The 24,560-nt window shown below is 44.1% G+C and overlaps 1 protein-coding gene across 2 annotated transcripts in view; it reads right to left on the bottom strand.

The window, feature by feature from the left end:
• Positions 1-24,560, bottom strand: part of LOC124263931 (collagen alpha-1(IX) chain-like) — a 163,678-nt gene that overhangs the window by 8,990 nt on the left and 130,128 nt on the right. Inside the window, exons 35-39 of one of the 2 annotated variants that reach the window (XM_046698660.1) lie at positions 8,509-8,580; positions 6,357-6,392; positions 4,537-4,557; positions 2,874-2,930; positions 1,198-1,230 (exon numbers count right to left, since the gene is read on the bottom strand). In XM_046698660.1, coding sequence (XP_046554616.1) covers positions 1,198-1,230; positions 2,874-2,930; positions 4,537-4,557; positions 6,357-6,392; positions 8,509-8,580 — 219 coding nt within the window. The remainder of the gene's footprint in view (positions 1-1,197; positions 1,231-2,873; positions 2,931-4,536; positions 4,558-6,356; positions 6,393-8,508; positions 8,581-24,560) is intronic. The other variant, XM_046698661.1, reaches the window with a different exon arrangement.

Raw genomic sequence — 24,560 nt, 5'->3', positions numbered from 1 at the left:
TTACATTTTGTTATATATTAATGAGATCCAAGAAACACATGATAAATGGTTTCTGACTTCTTAATGTTATCATCTTGTGCTCCATGGTGGCAATCCCACAGACAAGATCCGGTGGGTGCCTTAAGTGGGTCATGGCTCTCATTCACAACGTTGATAGAAGCCAGCAGGTGGGACGCTCCCGCTCGAGTTCTCGCAGTAAAAACAGGGGGTGGGGTGGGTTACGCCAGTCCATAGAACATTCATGCAAGGACGGTAAGCTGATAAAATCCCCTCTTCTAAAATCCCTTCCTTATCAAGATATTCTTGTAACATAGCGGGGCCATCGTTTGATTTGTGATATATTTGAACACAGCACCGTTAGCACTTCTAGTTCTAAGTCAAATCAGATAAATGATTTTGGTGGGGACAGAAATCTGCAGACTAAGCGAGAATCAGATTCCGGTGTGTTGGACGTCGAGCACGCCGCTGTTTCCCTGCAGCAACCGAACACTCATTTCTCACAGTAAAATATCTGCACGTAGTTTCCAGCCTGTGTCTCGCAGAAAATATAAACGCTGAATTCTGTCGGAAATAATTAACTTAGTTCCCCATTCCCAGAGTTCAACATCACGTGACATATATGTCTGCTGTGCACTTTCTAATTTGACACACAAATCCAGCGCTGGCAGACAAAGAGGTGCGACCCAGGCACGCACGCACAGATAGTGTGGAGGCTACACATATTCGCACTTAGTAGACGTGTTTATACAAGTATTCCAATATATTTGTTTAAATGTAAAGAATAATGTTGAGTATCAGGTGACACATGCATCTTAATGGTTTCCTGATCCAATCCAGCCCTCGAGCCGCACCCGCTTGGTAATTCCATGGCTTTCCAAAATTACAACCGGGTATGCTTGCCGGGTTCATCCGGGCACATTCAGATTCAATCGTAGTCCTATATTATTTTCAGTGTAAACCGAATAACCGATCAAAGAATAGAGTTAGTACAACACCACGGTCGATTTTGAAAAAGTACTTTGTCATGATTTGTAGAAATTAGTAAAAAATTGTATAAGGGTCTTTACTACCACCAGATCGTGTTGCTCAGCAGTATATTCTTGCGGATAAGTGAAACTAGTGAATCCATCGATTCCTCCCTCAGCAGGTCGAGATGACCTTTGGACCTAATGACCTACACGCCACGGGCATACTTACCATTCCGACGGATCCAGGAGGTCCAGAAGGTCCCTGTCAGTACAGAGGAAAGTGTTTAAATACATGTCCTTATCATACATCCCAAGAAACATCCAGTTCAGTTTTTAACGATAGGTATTTGTCCCTAACACATTAACATGTTTATTTAATCTAGCACCAACACATTTCACAGCGAGACAAACCAAATACCGCAAAGACAGGGGTCAACTTTTCTTTGCTAGACATGTCATACGTTAACGTCATTATGTCATTCTCTCTGGCTGACTGGAGGGTTGAACCACCTTCCCGCAATACAGAATATACAACGTAAAAACACATGCAGCACAAACGTATCAACCGCTAAGATGGAAAATATGTTGTATATTGGTATAATTAAAAGTTTGTAATCTCCGCCTGCTTTAGGTGACACAAAAGAGGGAGTCCACGTGTCTCATAAATAATGTATTGGAATTAGGGTGTGTCTAATACCGCTCAAAGAGATCTGACGTTAAACCTCTGTAAAGACGATTACCACCAAAAAGTGCCAAGTCAGCAAACCAACAGCGTGGTTCAAAGAATGTTGTGGTGTGGATTTCTCTCATTCAGTGGGTCGGGTTCCCCATAAACCGGCGACAGGTGGCACTTGGAGCAAGGCAACACATGTACATACTTGATATGTCTAGAAGATATGGCTATGTATAACTTCTAATGGTTTTAACGCTTTTGAATTGCTGCCCTCTAGTAGTTGTTGTCTCGGACTGTTTCATTAAGAAGCTCAGGCTTACTGCTTGATTAAGGAATTGAAACATCTTGTTTATGTAGTTCATAGAATATTGTCACTGTTTCTGCATGGAACGTTTGCGCAATAAAATATCTTATCTTATCTAACTATAAGTCTGAAATATTTCTGAATAGGGTTACTAGGTAACTAGTACGTACATGAGAACTTGTGTTACACTGGTGTATGGTACCCGAAACTTGTGTTATACTGGTGTATGGTATACGATACTTGTGTAATACTGGTGTATGGTACCCGGAACTTGTGTTATACTGATGTATGGTACCCGGATCTTGTGTTATACTGGTGTATGGTACCCCGAACTTGTGTTATACTGGTGTATGGTACCCGGAACTTGTGTAATACTGGTGTATGGCACCCAGAACTTGTGTTATACTGATGTATGGTAACCAGAACTTGTGTTATACTGATGTATGGTACCCAGAACTTGTGTTATACTGATGTATGGTACCCAGAACTTGTGTTATACTGATGTATGGTACCCAGAACTTGTGTTATACTGGTGTATGGTACCCGGAACTTGTGTTATACTGGTGTATGGTATACGGAACTTGTGTTATACTTGTGTATGGTATACGGAACTTGTGTTATACTGGTGTATGGTACCCAGAACTTGTGTTATACTGGTGTATGGTACCCGGAACTTGTGTTATACTGGTGTATTGTACACATGAACGCAATTCATTCTCTGCGTCCAACTGTTTGTGTCAGATTATCAGAGGCGTGGATGGACATTTCGTAACATTATAACAGTTCAGGTTTAACTGGTGTATCATTGACATACATCCCTGGTATGACGTCATCCTCGTGCCACTATATCGCACAGTTTCACTCTCGTGTCTTCACGTCGACACAACCATTGTTGAGGTAACCCATGGCAAAACAGTGGTATACTCACCGATGGTCCCGGGGGGCCGGTTCCTCCCCCACCAGTGAATCCGTTCGCCACATAGCCCTGGGGGCGAGAAATCATTTCAAGTAGAATGTCAAATTGAAATGCATACAATAGACACATTTATGTAAATCTTTACTTGAAACATTCTAAGAAAATATAAATATATAATCGCGACAATAAGCGACAATATTACACCTGTGCTACCGATGATGGTAATGACATCGAGTCTAGACCAGCCAGCCAGCCAGTGACTGACAGCACGAACAACGATCCACTGGGGTACGATGACACGTCCGTCCGACAAGTAGCAAAGGTCGACCACCAGATATAAATGAAGTCGGTTTCCACGACAATTATGACGTACCGGGAATCTTTTCTAACCAGAGATCCCTACAGGCGTAAAACCTTAGTACGAGAATCAGATATTATTTGTGGAAATATTTATCAATCCAAGTCGGAAGATGTACACGAGTTATCTATCCTAGTCAGATGATATATACCCTAATCCAATGATAAGGGAGTTAACTACCCTAGTCGGATGATATATACCCTAATCCAATGATAAGGGAGTTAACTACCCTAGTCGGATGATATATACCCTAATCCAATGATAAGGGAGTTAACTACCCTAGTCGGATGATATATACCCTAATCCAATGATAAGGGAGTTAACTACCCTAGTCGGATGATATATACCCTAATCCAATGATAAGGGAAATAACTACCCTAGTCGGATGATATATACCCTAATCCAATGATAAGGGAGTTATCTATCCTAGTCAGATGATATATACCCTAATCCAGTGATAAGGGAGTTATCGACCTTAGTCAAAAGACAAATTGGAAAAATCTACCCCAGTTGCCTGATATCTCGCAGGTATGGACCCTAGTGGGATAAGATATAGAATTTACCGAATGGGGATTGACATTTATAAAACGTACAACGGTTTAACAAGTTATTTTCAATGTAGAGAGCAATAACAGGCCACATTAAAACATACAGTCTATTATTGTCTTGGATAACAAACACTCAGACCTAAATCTTAAATTATACCAAAACATGAAATTGCTGAAGCCGAAGAGAATTCAGCATATGACAACATGAGAGACAGAAGTAAAACGACAAAGACAATCGTGGTGTATTTCGTACGGTCGCCCTGTAACGAGAAACAACAATGTTTTTGATGTGGCCTTGGGGAAACAACTGCCTGTTGCAAACGTTTGTGAATTGTGTTTGTGGCCATAAGTATTGACTACACGACGCTCGGCAACTTTGTTATGAGTAACACCACAATACATGCTACCATGCTTCGACACATAGATGTCAGATGAAGTCTTTAGGAATCTGTAGGGCGGTATAACCTGTCACACACCAGTCAGGTCAAGTTATCGAGTGTCTGTTAATGATGAATCTTCTGGAGCTTCATACCAAGAATGTAGTCGAGTTAGATCTACGCCACACGTTAGTCCAGTGAACACAGGTACATCGCGAGAGAGTGGGTTAGGTGCGTGGATAGACTTAGTGACAAACCAATGTAACAATGGGACTGTTATCTTGGTGGACTATCGGAAAGTCATTAGGATGTTAGGAATATAGAAGAGTCGTTTAACAAAAATCAAAAGAAATTCGAATTTGGCTTTAGGTAACCATGCTTCCATTACGTACCTGGAGCTCTTCGAGATCAATCTGGTCAGTTGAACAAAACGTATTCAGGTTAATCCCGGAACATGAGGACACATATGATAAGGGTTTCGGGGTATATTGTGAAGGAGAGGGGCTGGCGAGGGCCACCTGGGCACGCGGGGATGTGCTACAGTACCATTGGGAGGCAGTGCTCTGTCTTTGAGGGTACAGAGGATGGGGGATGGGCCTGCAGAACGAGAACATATAGTGGAGACAGACCTGTACTGGGGGTATAGAGGGTGGAGACAGACCTGTACTGGGGGTATAGAGGGTGGAGACAGACCTGTACTGGGGGTATAGAGGGTGGAGACAGACCTGTACTGGGGGTATAGAGGGTGGAGACAGACCTGGACTGGAGGTATAGAGGGTGGATAGAGGGTGGGGGTGGAGACAGACCTGTACTGGGGGTATAGAGGGTGGAGACAGACCTGGACTGGGGTATAGAGGGTGGATGGTAGGCCTTTACTGGGGGTATAGAGGGTGGAGACAGACCTGGACGGGGGTATAAGAGGGTGGATGGTAACCCTGGACTGGGGGTATAGGAGGGTGGATGGAACTACTGGAGGCCTGGGGCACAGACCTGGACGGTGGTAGACATAGACTGGGGTATAGAGGGTGGAGACAGACCTGGACTGGGGGGATAGGTGGGTGGAGACAGGGTGGATGGGTACAGACCTGGACGGATGGTGGCAGGGGGTATAGTGGGAGACAGGACCTGGACTGGGGGTATAGAGGGATGGATGGTAGGCCTGGATGGTAGGAAACAGACCTTTACTGGGGGCATAGAGGGTAGACAGACCTGGACTTTACTGGGGGTATAGAGGGTGGATGGTAGGGACTGTACTGGGTGGGGGTACTGAGGGTGGAGACAGACCTGGACTGGGGTGGAGAGGAGGTGGATGGTGAGGCCTTTACTGGGGGTATAGAGGGTGGAGACAGACCTGGACAGGGGGTGGATAGAGGGGTGGATGGATGGTAAGGGACTGGGGGTATAGAGGGTGGATGGTAGGCCTTTGCTGGGGGGTATAGAGGGTGGAGACAGACCTGGACTGGGGGTAGAGGGTGGATGGTAGGCCTTTACTGGGGGTATAGAGGGTGGAGACAGACCTGGACTGGGGGTATAGAGGGGAGTGGATGGTAGGCCTGTACTGGGGGTACTGGGGGTATAGAGGGTAGGTAGGCTGGGGGGTATGGGGTGGATGGACAGACCTATAGAGGGTGGACTGGGGGTATAGAGGGTGGATGGTAGGCCTTTACTGGGGGTATAGAGGGTGGAGACAGACCTGGACTGGGGGTATAGAGGGTGGATGGTAGGCCTTTACTGGGGGTATAGAGGGTGGAGACAGACCTGTACTGGGGGTATAGAGGGTGGAGACAGACCTGTACTGGGGGTATAGAGGGTGGATGGTAGGCCTTTACTGGGGGTATAGAGGGTGGAGACAGACCTGTACTGGGGGTATAGAGGGTGGATGGTAGGCCTTTACTGGGGGTATAGAGGGTGGATTTTGGCCTGTACTGGGGGTATAGAGGGTGAATGGTAGGCCAACAACCGGCTAATTAACCAAGAAGCCAAAAGGACACCACCGGTTGGCGAAATATCCAAGTATATCATTATCAGCATGTCAGCTCCCACCTCACTTACATACTATAATTCAGCAATGTTTCAGCTACATCGATCCAGTGTAGTCACTTCGTACGACCCTTAACGGGGTGCTTAGGAGTATCGTTGGTGTTATGGAGTAGATGGATGTACGGAGATTCCCTACCGATGGTGGAACCACCCCAGTCACGTCTTAACTTACCGTGTTACCTTTCTCGCCAGGAGGTCCAGGATTACCCTGAAACAACGCACAACAATGTAGAACAACAAAGGCTTGCAAAGTGTCATAACATCTAAGTATATCGACATCGTTTAGAACAGACAGTGTGGTACACTGTAACATATGTTATATAGTGCAACATCATAGTGTATGGTATGGTAACTTCGCACAACACTTGTATTGTAACGGTGCAGAGCTACGCAGAACACCTGTGTTTAGACTTGTGTGGATCATGTCGTTAGGTAGTGTAGAACTGTGTGGCAATACGACAGGTGGCAATTTTACCTATGACATTTTTACAGTATACAGCAGTTTGTGGAAAATGTACCTAAGCAATATGAAAGAGAAGCGTTAGGTTTCACATGGTTAACGTCTCAGTATGGTTTGGTTCAGAGTGCAGGTCGCCGAGTGTGCCTTGCAGTAGATCAGCCGATATTTAATACGCGCCCGTCTGTGAATGGTTAAACATTTATTTTTGTGGAGAGAAAAATTAGACTTGCTTAACTGAAACGGTAAATCAGTAGAAGAACGCTGGTTTGTTTGATTATTTAATTAAGCGGCAATATGCAGGCGTACGAAAATGTTGTTAGGCCCCGTTTGATCAGTGTTGATTACGTGGAGCGAGGCTACTTCTGTACCTGTTGATAAACCATCTAGATACCGGGTATCAAAGAGAACTGTGTCGTGGACATCCCGACAACGGTACACGGTATATGTATAGAGCAGGGTGGCACCGTCCATACATAGGGTCATCAATCTGTGACGATGTGTCCACACACACCGAACTCTACACATGGCTTCACGCATACTGTTTACTGTGCGACTGACATACTGAGGTCTCTCATGCTGTTTACTGTGTGACTGACATACTGAGGTCTCTCATACTGTTTACTGTGTGACTGACATACTGAGGTCTCTCATAAACTTTACATGAATATATCTACAATCGGTTACCAATCCTGTAGTGGGAGACCCCCGTGACAAGATCCTGTAGTGGGAGATCCCCATGACAAGATCCGGTAGTAGGAGATCCCCATGACAAGATCCGGTAGTAGGAGATCCTCATGATAAAATCTTATCGTGGAATATCCCAGTGATACGATTTTGTAGGGGGGATTCCCCTTGACAAGATCATGTAGATCGATATGACAATTGAGCGTGCAAAAGGGTCACGATGTGGAGAATGCTGTGCTGGAGAGCCCTTGTCCCCGCGGACAACACGACGTCGACGTTTCTGAAGGAACACTATAGCGTGCTTCAAACGTTAATTGCAAGACGGTATTAATAACCACCAATCCCCGCCATTTCCGCCTGCGATGCGTGACCAGATGGCGCACTAGGTCTATTAAAAGCTGATTAGGGAATTTAAGCTACTTGTGTTCTTAGGACACTTTCACTTGCCAGTCATGGCAAAGATTTTGAATTTCAACTTAACAGCAATCATAACTCCCATGGCGAGGGGATGGAATCTGAAAATTCGTTCGTAGGCCTTGCCACGCCCTTCAGTTCACTACCCCCTGGCCGGAGACCATCAGGGGCCCAGCTCAACATACCAGTATTAAACATATTACCTAACGACTAATGCCCAAGTGCCACGCCACAGCCAGCCGAACTCTTTCTTCACCTGCTGTCTGCCGGCCTGTGTGTGCAGCTGGCTTACCCATCCCACGGTGCTATACCGTGGGGCCAGTCCAGTGTCGGGGCGGAACGCTACAACAGATGCCCCTCGCGTGCACGGGGGATACGTTCTTCACCCCTAATGTTAGTCCCCATCGCGCACATTTGCAGACACAACAGTTCTAATAGTTCTTAAAAAGTTAGGTGTTTTGTTCATCCCTATTTACATATTCATGCTTTTTTTCACCTGTCACGACAGAAATATTTCAGCGATGTGTCGGCTTGGCACACTATTTAATCCTGCTGCAGAAGAATGTACAACACAATCAGTTTCACTTCCCACATGCTGCCACTGTTGCAGTTTGCCTTTGTGTTTAGTTATAATCTTGATTTCTTAACATATTGTATATTATATGCAATTCCCGCTGTTTCTAACTCAAACTCCTGAATGTAGATTTAATGCATATTGCTCTGTTGCACTTTGACGTCAACAAATGAAGGAAAGCTGGTTACTTACCGGAGGCCCTGGGGGGCCGCGGGGGGTCCGCCACCTCCTACGTCCTGGGGGGCCAGGCGGTCCTTGGGGGCCCTGAAGCAATGAAACACGAGAATTGACACTCATAAATGGGTACATATACATTTGACATGCACCTGGGGATGACTTTCTCGCGTCGTTACCTGTAGGGATGCGATACTTCAAGCAGCCCATGGGAGGCTTAAACAAATAATGACTTGAAACACGTAGAGAAAATTGTTTTCACAGTTCATTTTCACATCTCAACACCTGTTCCTAGTGTCTGAACATACAATCAAGGTCTGTTTGGAATGAAATACGACTTAAAAATACCCCTGTATCCGTTCTGATGTATCGATACTTCGATGTATCGTTACTGCTCTTCAGAGACATTCAAGTTTTTATGAAACAAACAGAATTAAATCATTCAGACTAAACTTGATCAACCGTAATAACGACACAGATGTTTATTATCTCGAAAACGTATGACCAAATGCCAGTTACTGGGTAAACATAAAGAGCACATAAGTATACACTTATTCTTCCTGTTTCTTCAACCGCCCACTATGAAACGTCTATGTAGTCAGTATCCCAGTCTTGGCTCTTCCACCACATATATGCGTGGTGTCAACACCTACAGTCTGGCTCTTCCACCACATACTGGTATATGCGTGGTGTCAACCCCCCAGTCTTGGCTCTTCCACCACATACTGGTATATGCGTGGTGTCAACACCCACAGTCTGGCTCTTCCACCACATACTAGTATATGCGTGGTGTCAACACCACAGTCTGGCTCTTCCACCACATACTAGTATATGCGTGGTGTCAACACCCACAGTCTGGCTCTTCCACCACATACTAGTATATGCGTGGTGTCAACACCCACAGTCTGGCTCTTCCACCACATACTAGTATATGCGTGGTGTCAACACCCACAGTCTGGCTCTTCCACCACATACTAGTATATGCGTGGTGTCAACACCCACAGTCTGGCTCTTCCACCACATACTAGTATATGCGTGGTGTCAACACCCACAGTCTGGCTCTTCCACCACATACTAGTATATGCGTGGTGTCAACACCCACAGTCTGGCTCTTCCACCACATACTAGTATATGCGTGGTGTCAACACCCACAGTCTGGCTCTTCCACCACATACTAGTATATGCGTGGTGTCAACACCCACAGTCTGGCTCTTCCACCACATACTAGTATATGCGTGGTGTCAACCCCCCAGTCTCGGCTCTTCCACCACATACTTCAGTATATGCGTGGTGTTAACATCCACAGTCTGGCTCTTCCACCACATACTGGTATATGCGTGGTGTCAACACCCAGTCTCGGCTCTTCCACCACATACTAGTATATGCGTGGTGTCAATCAACCCCCAGTCTGGCTCTTCCACCACATACTGGTATATGCGTGGTGTCAACACCCACAGTCTGGCTCTTCCACCACATACTAGGTATATGCGTGGTGTCAACCCCCCAGTCTCGGCTCTTCCACCACATACTAGTATATGCGTGGTGTCAACACCCACAGTCTGGCTCTTCCACCACATACTGGTATATGCGGTGTCAACACCCACAGTCTGGCTCTTCCACCACATACTGGTATATGCGTGGTGTCAACACCTACAGTCTGGCTCTTCCACCACATACTGGTATATGCGTGGTGTCAACACCTACAGTCTGGCTCTTCCACCACATACTGGTATATGCGTGGTGTCAACACCCACAGTCTGGCTCTTCCACCACATACTGGTATATGCGTGGTGTCAACACCCACAGTCTGGCTCTTCCACCACATACTAGTATATGCGTGGTGTCAACACCCACAGTCTGGCTCTTCCACCACATACTAGTATATGCGTGGTGTCAACCCCCCAGTCTCGGCTCTTCCACCACATACTAGTATACAACTGTATGCGTGGTGTCAACACCTACAGTCTGGCTCTTCCACCACATACTAGTATATGCGTGGTGTCAACATCCACAGTCTGGCTCTTCCACCACATACTAGTATATGCGTGGTGTCAACACCCACAGTCTGGCTCTTCCACCATATGCGTGGTGTCAACATCCACAGTCTGGCTCTTCCATCCACATACTATGTATATGCGTGGTGTCAACACCCACAGTCTGGCTCTTCCACCACATACTAGTATATGCGTGGTGTCAACATCCACAGTCTGGCTCTTCCACCACATACTAGTATATGCGTGGTGTCAACACCCACAGTCTGGCTCTTCCACCACATACTAGTATATGCGTGGTGTCAACATCCACAGTCTGGCTCTTCCACCACATACTAGTATATGCGTGGTGTCAACACCCACAGTCTGGCTCTTCCACCACATACTAGTATATGCGTGGTGTCAACATCCACAGTCTGGCTCTTCCACCACATACTGAGTATATGCGGTGTCAGTAGTATATGCGTGGTGTCAACACCCACAGTCTGGCTCTTCCACCACATACTAGTATATGCGTGGTGTCAACACCCACAGTCTGGCTCTTCCACCACATACTAGTATATGCGTGGTGTCAACCCCCCAGTCTCGGCTCTTCCACCACATATATGCGTGGTGTCAACCCCACAGTCTTGGCTCTTCCACCACATATATGCGTGGTGTCAACACCTACAGTCTGGCTCTTCCACCGCATATATGCGTGGTGTCAACCCCACAGTCTGGCTCTTCCACCTCATATATGCGTTGTGTCAACCCCCCAGTCTTGGCTCTTCCACCACATATATGCGTGGTGTCAACCCCCCAGTCTTGGCTCTCCCACCGCATATATATTTGCGTGGTGTCAACACCCACAGTCTGGCATAGTGCATCAGTCAACATGTCCATGCTGATCAGATTATAAATCTTCTAAGTGCGAGAACATTGTAAACGACAGAGGAGCAGTAATTTGAAAAAAGGCGGTGGTAGATTTGGAAGTATTCCCCGTGTTATCGGATACATAGCTGAGGCTGGTGATGACAGTAGTTCCAGTTGTAGTTTTTTATAAAGTGGCATCAGTGTCCTTCACCTTCTGATTCCATGGTTTCACAGGAACATGCTCTTCCTCTCTTTATTTGACCCCTGAGTGTGAGCCTCATAACCGCTTTGCGACGTTGTAATATTGGGGTTCTTTTAGATATGCTTAAATTCCGTAGTTCTATCCAAATTTCTCTAGATGTCGGGTCTGATGTTGTTCAGTGGATACGACCTGGACTGTCTCAGGAAGGTCTATAGCTGTGAACATTTCATGTACAGTTCTCTAAATGTTCAAGTAGAGATTGATCACAGAAGTATTTTACCCGGTGTTTTTAAGGGATGATCATAAGTTTCATCTATATCATTTTGCCTGTTCTAATCTAGCTTCCAATATTCTTGGGGTTCTATTTGCACCGCGGCTTCCTAAGTGAGTCCCCGGTGTGTTTCTTGGATGCCGGTTTAACGGCTCGTTTATGCTTCCAGTCAGCGTGGTGAAACGTCAGTATGTTCAGTACGTTATGCGAGTTATTTGGGGGTGGAGTTGTCTGACATTTAGTCCCACAAATATAGCTATCGTTTTTAAACAATCACAATGATTTATGTTTAAGAAAGGGCAATCTAGACCGACCAAATCGTTCTAGACATTATAAATATATTCTTTAGTGTCTGTGAGCTAGACTTTGGTTGGAATTACACATTTCGTTCTTCTGGAAAGCTTATGTTTAACTTTCACCAGTTTGATAGCCCACTGGGTGGCACCCATGAGCAGGTTGGATGTCTGCTGTCGCTGCCAATGCCCCGCCTTGTGACACACCAAGTAGCTACTAGTGCCCCTAGGAAGGTATTACGTCTGTGTAATGCTGCTGTTACACAGATTTCCCGAGTATGATGTTTAGATGGTTGTTTCTAAACCCGCTTCGATGCTGGCTACACGATACTGTCTCGTTACAAGCTCCGTGGCGGGAATCGGGAATGTCTGCTGACCGTCCAGGTTGCTTTGAACACGCGGGACCTGCTGACAGTTATATTACAAGATCAAGATTCTCCTAGATAGGGGCATAGTTTGGCGAACTGCACTGGAGTACCCGACGACCGGGCAGTAGGGATCTATAGCAAACAGAAGCGGACAACATGCAGACATCTGAATGAACGTAGACTAATGCTTAGTCTCTGAATATATATAATTTTGATAGTAACAAACAAGCCTATTTAAATTGAAAAGGAGCCCTAGGGAGACCAGAGATTCAGAGGAAATCTAGACTTGCTTGATTTAGGGCTTTAGCACTGCAGAGAGGGCTTGGCAGTAGGGAAAATAATGTGGTACAGGGACTGAGACAGACTAGAATGAACGCTGCAAGAGGCGATACAAAATCGGGAATGCAACCAAGAGTGGGAATGTAACCAAGAGAGTGAATGTAACTAAGAGTAGGAATGTAACCAAGAGTGGGAATGTAACCAAGAGTGGGAACATAACCAAGTGGGGGAATATAACCAAGATTGGGAATGTATTCAAGATTGGAATGTAACCAAGAGTGGGAATGTAACCAAGAGTGGGAATGTAACCAAGAGTGGGAATGTAACCAACAGAGGGAATGTAACCAACAGAGGGAATGTAACCTAGAGTACGAATGTAACCCAGAGCGAGAATGTAACGAGTGGGAATGTAACCAAGATTGGGAATGTAAGGAAGAGTGGATATATATCCAAGAGTAGGATTGTAACCAAGAGCACGAATGTCATCAAGATTGGAATGTAACCAAGAGTGGGAATGTAACCAAGAGTGGGAATGTAACCAAGAGTGAGAATGTAACCAAGAGTGGGAATGTAACCAAGAGTGGGAATGTAAGGAAGGGTGGGAATATAACCAAGAGTGGGAATGTAAGCAAGAGTGGAAATGTAACCAACAGAGGGAATGTAACCTAGAGTACGAATGTAACCAAGAGCGAGAATGCAACCCAGAGCGAGAATGTAACCAAGAGTGGGAATGTAACCAAGAGTATCAATGTAACCAAGAGTGGGAATGTAACCAAGAGCGGGAATGTAACCAAGAGTGGGAATATAACCAAGTGTGGGAATGTAACCAACAGAGGGAAGTAACCAACATCGAGGTTGTAACCGAGAGTGGGATTATAACTCAGAGTGGGAATGTAACCAAGAGTGGGAATGTAACCAAGAGTACGAATGTAACTAAGAGTGGGAATGTCACCAAGAGTGGGAATATAACCAAGAGTGGGAATGTAACCAACATCGAGATTGTAACCAAGAGCGAGAATGTAACCAAGAGCAACAATGTAACCAAGACCGAGAATGTAACCAAGAGTGGCAATGTAACCAAGACCGAGAATGTAACCAAGAGTGGCAATGTAACCAAGAGTGGGAATATAACCAAGAGTGGGAATGCAACCAAGAGTGGAATGTAACCAAGAGTGGGAATATAACCAAGATTGGAATGCAACCAAGAGTGGGAATGTAACCAAGAGTTGGAATGTAACCAAGAGTGGGATTGTAACCAAGAGTACGAATGTAACCAAGAGTGGGAATGTAACCAAGAGCGGGAATGTAACCAAGAGCGGGAATGTAACAAAGAGTGGGAATGTAACGAAGATTACGAATGTAATCAAGATTTGAATGTAACCAAGAGTGGGAATGTAACCAAGAGTGGGAATGTAACCAAGAGTACGAATGCAATCAAGATTGGAATGTAACTAAGAGTGGGAATATAACCAAGAGTGGGAATGTAACCAAGAGAGAGATTGTAACCAAGAGTACGAATGTAACCAAGAATGGGAATGTAACCAAGAGTGGGAATGTAATCTAGAGTGGGAATATAACCAAGAGCGGGAATGTAACCAAGAGTGGGAATGTAACCAACAGAGGGTATGTAACCTAGAGTACGAATGTAACCAAGAGCGAGAATGTAGCCCAGAGCAAGAATGTAACCAAGAGTGGGAATGTAACCAAGAGTACGAATGTAACCAAGAGTGGGAATGTAACGAGTGGGAATGTAACCAAGATTGGGAATGTAAGGAAGAGTGGGAATATAACCAAGAGTGGGAATATAGCCCAGAGCGGGGAATGTAACCAAGAGTGGGAATGTAACCTAGAGTACGAATGTAACAAAGAGCGAGAATGTAACCCAGAGCGAGAATGTAACCAAGAGTGGGAATGTAACCAAGAGAGGGAGTGTAACCAAGAGTGGGAATGTAACCAATAGCGAGAATGAAACCAAGAGTGGGAATGTAACCAAGAGTGGAAATGTAACCAAGAGTGGGAATGTAACCAAGATTGGGAATGTAACCAAGAGTGGGAATATAACCAAGACTGGAATGTACCCAAGAGTGTGAATGTAACCAAGAGCGGGAATGTAACCAAGAGTGGGATTATAACCCATAGTGGGAATGTAACCAATAGTGGGAATGTAACCAAGAGTACGAATGTAACCAAGAGTGGGAATGTAACCAAGAGCTAGAATGTAACCAAGAGTAGGAATGTAACCATGAGTGGGAATGTAACCAAGAGTGGGAATGTAACCAAGAGTGGGAATGTAACCAGGAGTGGAATGTAACCAAAAAAGTGGCAAGATAACCTAGATTGGAATGTAAGCAAGAGTGGGAATGTAAGCAAGAGTGGGAATGTAACCGAGAGTGGGAATATAACCCAGAGTTGGAATGTAACCAAGAGAGGGAATGTACCCAAAAGCGAGAATGTAACCAAGAGTGGGAATGTAACCAAGAGTGGGAATAAAGCCAAGAGTGGAAATGTAACCAAGAGCGAGAATGTAACCAAGATTGGGAATATAACCAAGATTGGAATGTAACCAAGATTGGGAATTTAACCAAGAGTGGGAATGTAACCAAGAGTGGGATTATAACCCAAAGTGGGAATGTAACCAAGAGTGGGAATGTAACCAAGAGTACAATGTAACCAAGAGCCGGAATGTAACCAAGAGCGAGAATGTAACCAAGATCGAGAATGTAACCAAGAGTACGAATGTAACCAGGAGAGAGAAGGTAACCAAGAGGAGGAATGTAACCAAGAGCGGGAATGTAACCAAGAGTGGGAATGTAACCAAGAGTGTAATGTAACCAAGAGTGGGAATATAACCAAGATTGGAATGTAAGCAAGAGTGGGAATGTCACCAAGAGTGGGAATGTAACCCAGAGTGGGTATGTAACGAAGGGTGGGAATGTCTTCAAGATTGGAATGTAACCAAGAGTGGGAATGTAACCAAGAGTGGGAATGTAACCAAGAGTACGAATGTAACCAAGAGCGAGAATGTAACCAATAGCGAGAATGTAACCAAGAGTGGGAATGTAACCAAGAGTGGGAATGTAACCAAGAGCGGGAATGGAACCATGAGCGAGAATGTAACCAAGAGTGAGAATGTAACCCAAAATGGGAATGTAACCAAGAGCGAGAATGTAACCAAGAGTAGGAATGTAACCAAGAGCGGGAATGTAACCAAGAGTGGGAGTGTAACCAAGTGTGGGAATGTAACCAAGAGTGGAATGTAACCAAGAGTGAGAAGATAACCAAGATTGGAATGTAACCAAGAGTGGGAATGTAACCAAGACTGGGAATGTAACCAAGAGCGGGAATGTAACCAAGAGCGAGAATGTAACCAAGATCGAGAATGTGACCAAGAGTACGAATGTAACCAAGAGTGGGAATGTAACCAAGAGGATGAATGTAACCATGAGTGGGAATGTAACTAAGAGCGGGAATGTAACCAAGAGTGGGAATGTAACCAAGAGTGTAATGTAACCAAGAGTGGGAATATAACCAAGAGTGGAATGTAACCAAGAGTGGGAATGTAACCAAGAGTGGAATGTAACCAAGAGTGGGAATATAACCAAGAGCGGAATGTAACCAAGAGTGGGAATGTAACCAAGAGTGGGAATGTAACCAAGAGTGGGATTATAACCCATTGTGGGAATGTAACCAAGAGTGGGAATGTAACCAAGAGTACGAATGTAACCAAGATCGGGAATGTAACCAAGAGCGAGAATGTAACCCAAAATGGGAATGTAACCAAGAGCGAGAATGTAACCAAGAGTAGGAATGTAACCAAGAGTGGGAATGTAACCAAGAGTGGGAGTGTAACCAAGAGTGGGAATGTAACCAAGAGTGGAATGTAACCGAGAGTGGGAATATAACCAAGATTGGAATGTAACCAAGAGTGGGAATGTAACCAAGAGTGGGAATGTAACCAAGAGTATAACCAAGGAATGTAACCAAGAGTGGGAATGTAACCAAAATGTAACCAAAAGCAAGAATGCAACCAAGAGTGGGAATGTAACGAAGAGCGAGAATGTAACCAAGAGTGGGAATATAACCAAGATTGGAATGTAACCAAGAGTACGAATGTAACCAAGAGTGGGAATGTAACCAAGAGTACGAATGTAACCAAGAGCGGGAATGTAACCAAGAGCGAGAAGGTAACCAAGATCGAGAATGTAACCAAGAGTACGAATGTAACCAAGAGCGATAATGTAACCAAGAGGAGGAGTGTAACCAGGAGTGGTAATGTAACCAAGAGCGGGAATGTAACCAAGAGTGGGAATGTAACCAAGAGCGGAATGTAACCAAGAGCGGGAATGTAACCAACATCGAAAATGTAACCAAGATTAGGAATGTAACCAAGAGTAGGAATATAACCAAGAGCGGGAATGCAACAAAGAGCGGGAATGTAAGCTATCAGCACCGGAAAAGACACATGACGGCAGCCGTAATAAGGTGTCATTTAAATTTGCTTCATCACTGTACATTTCTACAAGTGGTCACTAGGGTCGTGAGGTTGTGGCGAAGAATCTTGACGTTGTACAGGACACATGGGACGTAGCTTCACCACAGACATATCTGCTGGACAACGGCAACAGCTGTGTGATCAGATAAGAACAGTTTCGATGTAGCAAGCATCTGGTCGTTTGGACACTGTGACGTGTTCCATAAAGTCGCCATCTGGTCGTTTGGACACCGTATGAGGTGTTGGCTGAAACAGGCATCTGGACGTTCAGTACTCCTTATCATTAAGACGCGACAAAACATGAACAGTATTCCATTTTTTATGCAGCATCCATTGTCTGCCCACCAAGGCGGGGCTCTGCTGTCTGTCTGGTATGTGGGTCAAGCCTCCCTCCCACGGTGAGCTCTTTGAGAAGCCTCATACGCCTTGACTACATAGTCCTGGCAGGCTACAGGCCACATCGAGATCATCAGACAGAACTGTAGTCTCTCGTACAGACCCTGAAGCAAATATATCCAAGAAAGCCCACACAAGTCTAGAAAATGTGGCAAGTCTAGATTTCCTCAGCTTCTAAAAATGAAGAAAGTCTCAGGGCTCCTTTTCATTATATAATTTTTTTTTACTATGAACTTTTTTCAGTATAATATGTTCATTTCAGAGACTAGTTGTTAGTCTAACAGAACTGTACAACCTGACACTAATACACCACAATAACTGTCAGTCAACACCTGACACTTTTGTACCCTTAAGAATGTCATTCAATAACTGAAGCTAGTGTACCCTTAAGAATGTCATTCAATACCTGACGCTAGTGTACCCTTAAGAATGTCATTCAATACCTGACGCTAGTGTACCCTTTAGAATGTCATTCAAAACTTGACCCTATTGTACTTTTAATAATGTCAATTTACACCTGATACCTTTGTACCCTCAAGAATGTCATTCAATACCTGACCCTGTTGTACCTTTAATAATGTCAATTTACACCTGATACCTTTGTACCCTCAAGAATGTCATTCAATACCTGAAGCTAGTGTACCCTTAAGAATGTCATTCAATACCTGACGCTAGTGTACCCTTAAGAATGTCATTCAATACCTGACGCTAGTGTACCCTTAAGAATGTCATTCAATACCTGAAGCTAGTGTACCCTTAAGAATGTCATTCAATACCTGACGCTAGTGTACCCTTAAGAATATCATTCTAAACCCGACTGATGTCACTGATCTTGTGATGCTATCACATCCCAACGACTGTTAGTCATCTCCCTACGCTGTTATACCACTGTCAGTCAGACGCCTGTATACCACGATACTACTGCTGAAGGCCAATGTTGTGATATTACAACCGAACTGACGCACTCAGCATAAAGTCCCTCCTCCCTCACTCTCTCAGTGCCCAGAACAGCGGGGTCACTGACCTGTTGAAGACTGAAGTGACGCGACCGAGGCTGGAACGCGTGAAGTTTTACACTGTGTGATCCAAGCGCATCTAGGAATGCAGAACTACGGCTTGACCAGTCACTACCCAGTACAGACATTAAGACTCGACTATCAGGACATAACATCTTGAGAAACTATCGACGCGTGTCTGTCTGTTGGAGAGAACACTCCGAGCACCGCGTGAACCTGTCAAGAACGTTGTAGCATGTATTCTACACACCATCTTGCGACAGCTCAATAAGTGGTTGTATTCTAATGAAAAGGGTGTATGTATGTTTTAGTTAAGAAGTGAACCTTGGTGCTTGTACAGACACCGAGAAGACATGACATTGACGAGGTGTGATGCTCGATGTGGTCTGCAAACATTCCAATAGGCCTCAGAGCTCGGCATGTTCATAGAGTTTCGTCCATGTTTGTTTACATGTAGGCCTCACAGCTCGGCATGTTCATAGAGTTTCGTCCATGTTTATCTACATGTAGGCCTCACAGCTCGGCATGTTCATAGAGTTTCGTCCATGTTTGTCTACATGTAGGCCTCGGAGCTCGGCATGTTCATAGAGTTTCGTCCATGTTTGTCTACATGTAGGCCTCACAGCTCGGCATGTTCATAGAGTTTCGTCCATGTTTGTCTACATGTAGGCCTCACAGCTCGGCATGTTCATAGAGTTTCGTCCATGTTTGTCTACATGTAGGCCTCACAGCTCGGCATGTTCATAGAGTTTCGTCCATGTTTGTCTACATGTAGGCCTCACAGCTCGGCATGTTCATAGAGTTTCGTCCATGTTTGTTTACATGTAGGCCTCACAGCTCGGCATGTTCATAGAGTTTCGTCCATGTTTGTCTACATGTAGGCCTCACAGCTCGGCATGTTCATAGAGTTTCGTCCATGTTTGTCTACATGTAGGCCTCACAGCTCGGCATGTTCATAGAGTTTCGTCCATGTTTGTCTACATGTAGGCCTCGGAGCGCGGCATGTTCATAGAGTTTCGTCCATGTTTGTTTACATGTAGGCCTCACAGCTCGGCATGTTCATAGAGTTTCGTCCATGTTTGTCTACATGTAGGCCTCACAGCTCGGCATGTTCATAGAGTTTCGTCCATGTTTGTCTACATGTAGGCCTCACAGCTCGGCATGTTCATAGAGTTTCGTCCATGTTTGTCTACATGTAGGCCTCACAGCTCGGCATGTTCCTAGAGTTTCGTCCATGTTTGTTTACATGTAGGCCTCACAGCTCGGCATGTTCATAGAGTTTCGTCCATGTTTGTCTACATGTAGGCCTCACAGCTCGGCATGTTCCTAGAGTTTCGTCCATGTTTGTTTACATGTAGGCCTCACAGCTCGGCATGTTCATAGAGTTTCGTCCATGTTTGTCTACATGTAGGCCTCGGAGCTCGGCATGTTCATAGAGTTTCATGTTTGTCTACATGTAGAGTTGTTCGTCCATGTTTGTCTACATGTAGGCCTCACAGCTCGGCATGTTCATAGAGTTTCGTCCATGTTTGTCTACATGTAGGCCTTAGAGCTCGGCATGTTCATAGAGTTTCGTCCATGTTTGTCTACATGTAGGCCTCACAGCTCGGCATGTTCATAGAGTTTCGTCCATGTTTGTCTACATGTAGGCCTCACAGCTCGGCATGTTCATAGAGTTTCGTATGTTTGTCTCATGGGCCTCATCGGCATGTTCATGTTTGTCTACATGTAGGCCTCACAGCTCGGCATGTTCGAGTTTCGTCCATGTTTGTCTACATGTAGGCTCGGCATGTTCATAGAGTTTCGTCCATGTTTGTTTACATGTAGGCCTTCAGAGCTCGGCATGTTCATAGAGTTTCGTCCATGTTTGTCTACATGTAGGCCTCACAGCTCGGCATGTTCATAGAGCTTCGTCCATGTTTGTCTACATGTAGGCCTCACAGCTCGGCATGTTCATAGAGTTTCGTCCATGTTTGTCTACATGTAGGCCTCACAGCTCGGCATGTTCATAGAGTTTCGTCCATGTTTGTCTACATGTAGGCCTCGGAGCTCGGCATGTTCCTAGAGTTTCGTCCATGTTTGTCTACATGTAGGCCTCACAGCTCGGCATGTTCATAGAGTTTCGTCCATGTTTGTCTACATGTAGGCCTCACAGCTCGGCATGTTCATAGAGTTTCGTCCATGTTTGTTTACATGTAGGCCTTAGAGCTCGGCATGTTCATAGAGTTTCGTCCATGTTTGTCTACATGTAGGCCTCACAGCTCGGCATGTTCATAGAGTTTCGTCCATGTTTGTCTACATGTAGGCCTCGGAGCTCGGCATGTTCATAGAGTTTCGTCCATGTTTGTCTACATGTAAACCCAAGCCCTGGTGTTCCTGGTGTCACAATTGTACGAACACCCGGTGTTTTAATGTACATGGTTTCAGAACATCGGGTGTTCATGTATGCACTTCGATTTTCACGAATACTTTCACTTACTAAAGTACTGTCGGAAATAGAAAAAAACTGTTTTTAGGCTGTTACTCTGTATCCCTAAAATTGACAAATTTACAAAAGGCATATATATCGAAATAACCCGCATCGGCCTAACTGGCGTTCAGTGGGATGCGTAATAGGATATCCAGAAAAGCATGTTTACTCGTAAAATCGGGCAAAAAAACGAATAGCTGATCGATCGGACTATAGATGGCAATTAGGTCGCTCAGCAAGGTATGACGACGGACCGTCGACTCACCTGGCATGAAATGCACGTCCTGCCTACAAGCACAAGGGGTCATCTCAAAGATAGTTTATGCTAATTTATGTGTGTGGAATATGTCTCATCTATTGATTAACATCTAACGTGTCTTTCTTTCATAACATTTATGTTGACATATGTAAAAGAGTATGATACCCATGGAAAAGCTTAAATCAGCCATCGTATTAAATGTCTCAAAATATATGGGTTGCATGACCACCCAAAGATCGACAGGACTGGATATTATTTGTAAATTGTTATGACATGCCGTTTGTTTCCCAGTTTAATTCCCCTAAAGGAATATCTTATCTCAGCTTGTATCTCTATCCCCCATCCCGACCCCAACCACCATCTGCGACACCCGTCCTGGATTTGCTTTTGAGACGACCCCTCCTACCTGTTTCTTTCTATAGTGATAGTGAGACTCCATAGTAGCTACATCCTTCATTGTTTCAGTTTATAGTTATTATTTTTTACGTCAGCTATCGTTTATGATAAAGCTAAGTTTAATTTCAAAATGGACATATAAAAATTGTCCTTTGTAATGTAATATCATCGCACACTAATTTGCATAAAGACATGGTCTGTTCCAAATAAGTCCCTTTAGACATAGAAAAAAACCGCATTGCTCATTTCTGCACTAATCTCTTCTCAGTAAAGTCATTTTTCTACGTTTCCCATCTCCCTAACACTGCGACTGTAGTTAGGTCGAACTTAGTTTAACAGATATTTCACACATACACATATCTACTACATAAATTGTAGATATCAATGCGAAAAAACTTCTTTTTTTCTATATCCGACAGTTCTTTAGTGTCTGTCTACAAGTGTCGCTGAAACTCATTCAGTATAAAGCAGTTTACAGTTCCTAACCACAACTTACAAATATAGACAGGTGTTCTACAATGCCTATCAACAACTGACAAATAAACACATGTGTTCTACAATACCTTACCACAACTACCAAATAAACACATGTGTTCTACAACACCTTACCACAACTAACAAATAAATACGTGTTCTAAAATACCTTACCACAACTACCAAATAAACACACGTGTTCTACAATACCTTACCACAACTACCAAATAAACACATGTGTCCTACAATACCTTACCACAACTAACAAATAAACACATGTGTTCTACAATACCTTACCACAACTAACAAATAAACACGTGTTCTCTAATAAACTTTACCACAACTAACAAATAAACACACGTGTTCTACAATACCTATCAACAACTGACAAATACACACACGTGTTCTACAATACCTTACCACAACTACCAAATAAACACATGTGTTCTACAATACCTTACCAAAACTACTGTTATTTGGTTGTATTCGATTTGTGTTGACCGCACATGGATCAACACATTTATCTACTGACCACATATTTACACAGCTGTTTACATGCATGTTTACATATGCGTTAAACACCCGTATACATGTCGTTCCTGAATACCCGTACAAATGTCAGTCTTGAACACCTGTGTACATATCAATCTTGAACACCTGTATATATGTTAGCCTTGAACACCCGTATACGTATCGATCGTGAACACCTACTTATCAATCTTGAACACCCTGTACATATGTCAATCTTGAACACCTACTAATCAATCATGAACACATACTAATCAATCTTGAACACCTACGTATCAATCTTGAACACCCGTATACATGTTAATATTGAACACCTACTAATCAATCTGGAACATCCGTATACATGTCAATCTTGAACACCTGCTTATCAATCTGGAACACCCGTATACATGTCAATTCTGGAAACCTACTAATCAATCTTGATCACCCGTATACATGTCAATCTTGAACACCCATATGCATATCAATCTTGAACACCCGTATATATGTCAATCCTCGACACCTATTCATTAATCTGGAACACCCTTATACGTGTCAATCCTGAAGACCCATATACATGTCAATCCTGGACACCTACTCATTAATCTTGAACACCCGTACACGTTTCAATCTTGAACACCCGTATACATGTCAATCTTGAACACCTACTTATTAATCTTGACCACCCGTGTGCATGTCAATATTGAACACCCGTTTACATGTCAATCCTGAACACCCTTATACATGTCAATCTTGAACACCTACTTATTAATCTTGACCACCCGTATACGTGTCAATCTTGACCACCCGTTTACATGTCAATCCTGAACACCTACTTATCAATCCTGAACACCCTTATACATGTCAATCTTGAACACCTACTTATTAATCTTGACCACCCGTATGCATGTCAATCTTGAACACCCGTTTACATGTCAATCCTGAACACCCTGATACATGTCAATCTTGAACACCTACTTATTAATCTTGACCACCCGTATACGTGTCAATCTTGACCACCCGTTTACATGTCAATCCTGAACACCTACTTATCAATCTTGAACACCCGTATACATGTCAATCTTGAACACCTACTAATCAATCTTGAACACCTACTAATCAATCTGGAACATCCGTATACATGTCAATCTTGAACACCTACTTATTAATCTTGATCACCTGTATACACGTCAATCTTGAACACCCTAATACATGTCAATCTTGAACACCCGTATGCATATCAATCTTGAACATCCGTAAACTCCTTTTATCTTGCACACCGCCTCTCTCTCTCTCTCTCTCTCTCTCTCTCTCTCTCTCTCTCTCTCTCTCTCTCTCTCACTCTCTCTCACACCTACACATTATTTGTAAACATTTCCTTCATATACGCCTTGAACGCCTGTTTGTATGTACATCTGTACACCTGTATACATAATACCTCGAACATCTTGACATAGAAGCACTTGTGTGTTCAGCCCAGTGCTGACACACTTGGAAACTCGACAGCACCAATCTCGCCGGTGACCCGCTAAATCTGATCTCATTCACAGAAGCGTCTGCGAGTAGATTTAGTTAACAGTTACTCCAACAGATGCACAGACGCTATCATATATCAGGCTTCACAGCGTCTCGCTATCGGTACCGAGTTAGGAAATACAATTCCCTGAACAAGTAATTGTTTACTACCTGTTTGAGGGAACGCTGTGATTACTTTAGGAAATATATGTATGACAATTAACACCTCTTTGGAATAGTTTAATCATTTAGCACCAGGATAAAGTGCGTCACGTGTTTGCACCGCCAT

Source organism: Haliotis rubra, unplaced genomic scaffold (genome assembly GCF_003918875.1).
Source record: "Haliotis rubra isolate DU_JTF1 unplaced genomic scaffold, ASM391887v1 Scf90, whole genome shotgun sequence".
In the NCBI taxonomy this organism is placed as follows: Eukaryota; Metazoa; Mollusca; class Gastropoda; order Lepetellida; family Haliotidae; genus Haliotis; species Haliotis rubra.
This window is presented reverse-complemented; position numbering and strand designations above follow the sequence as displayed.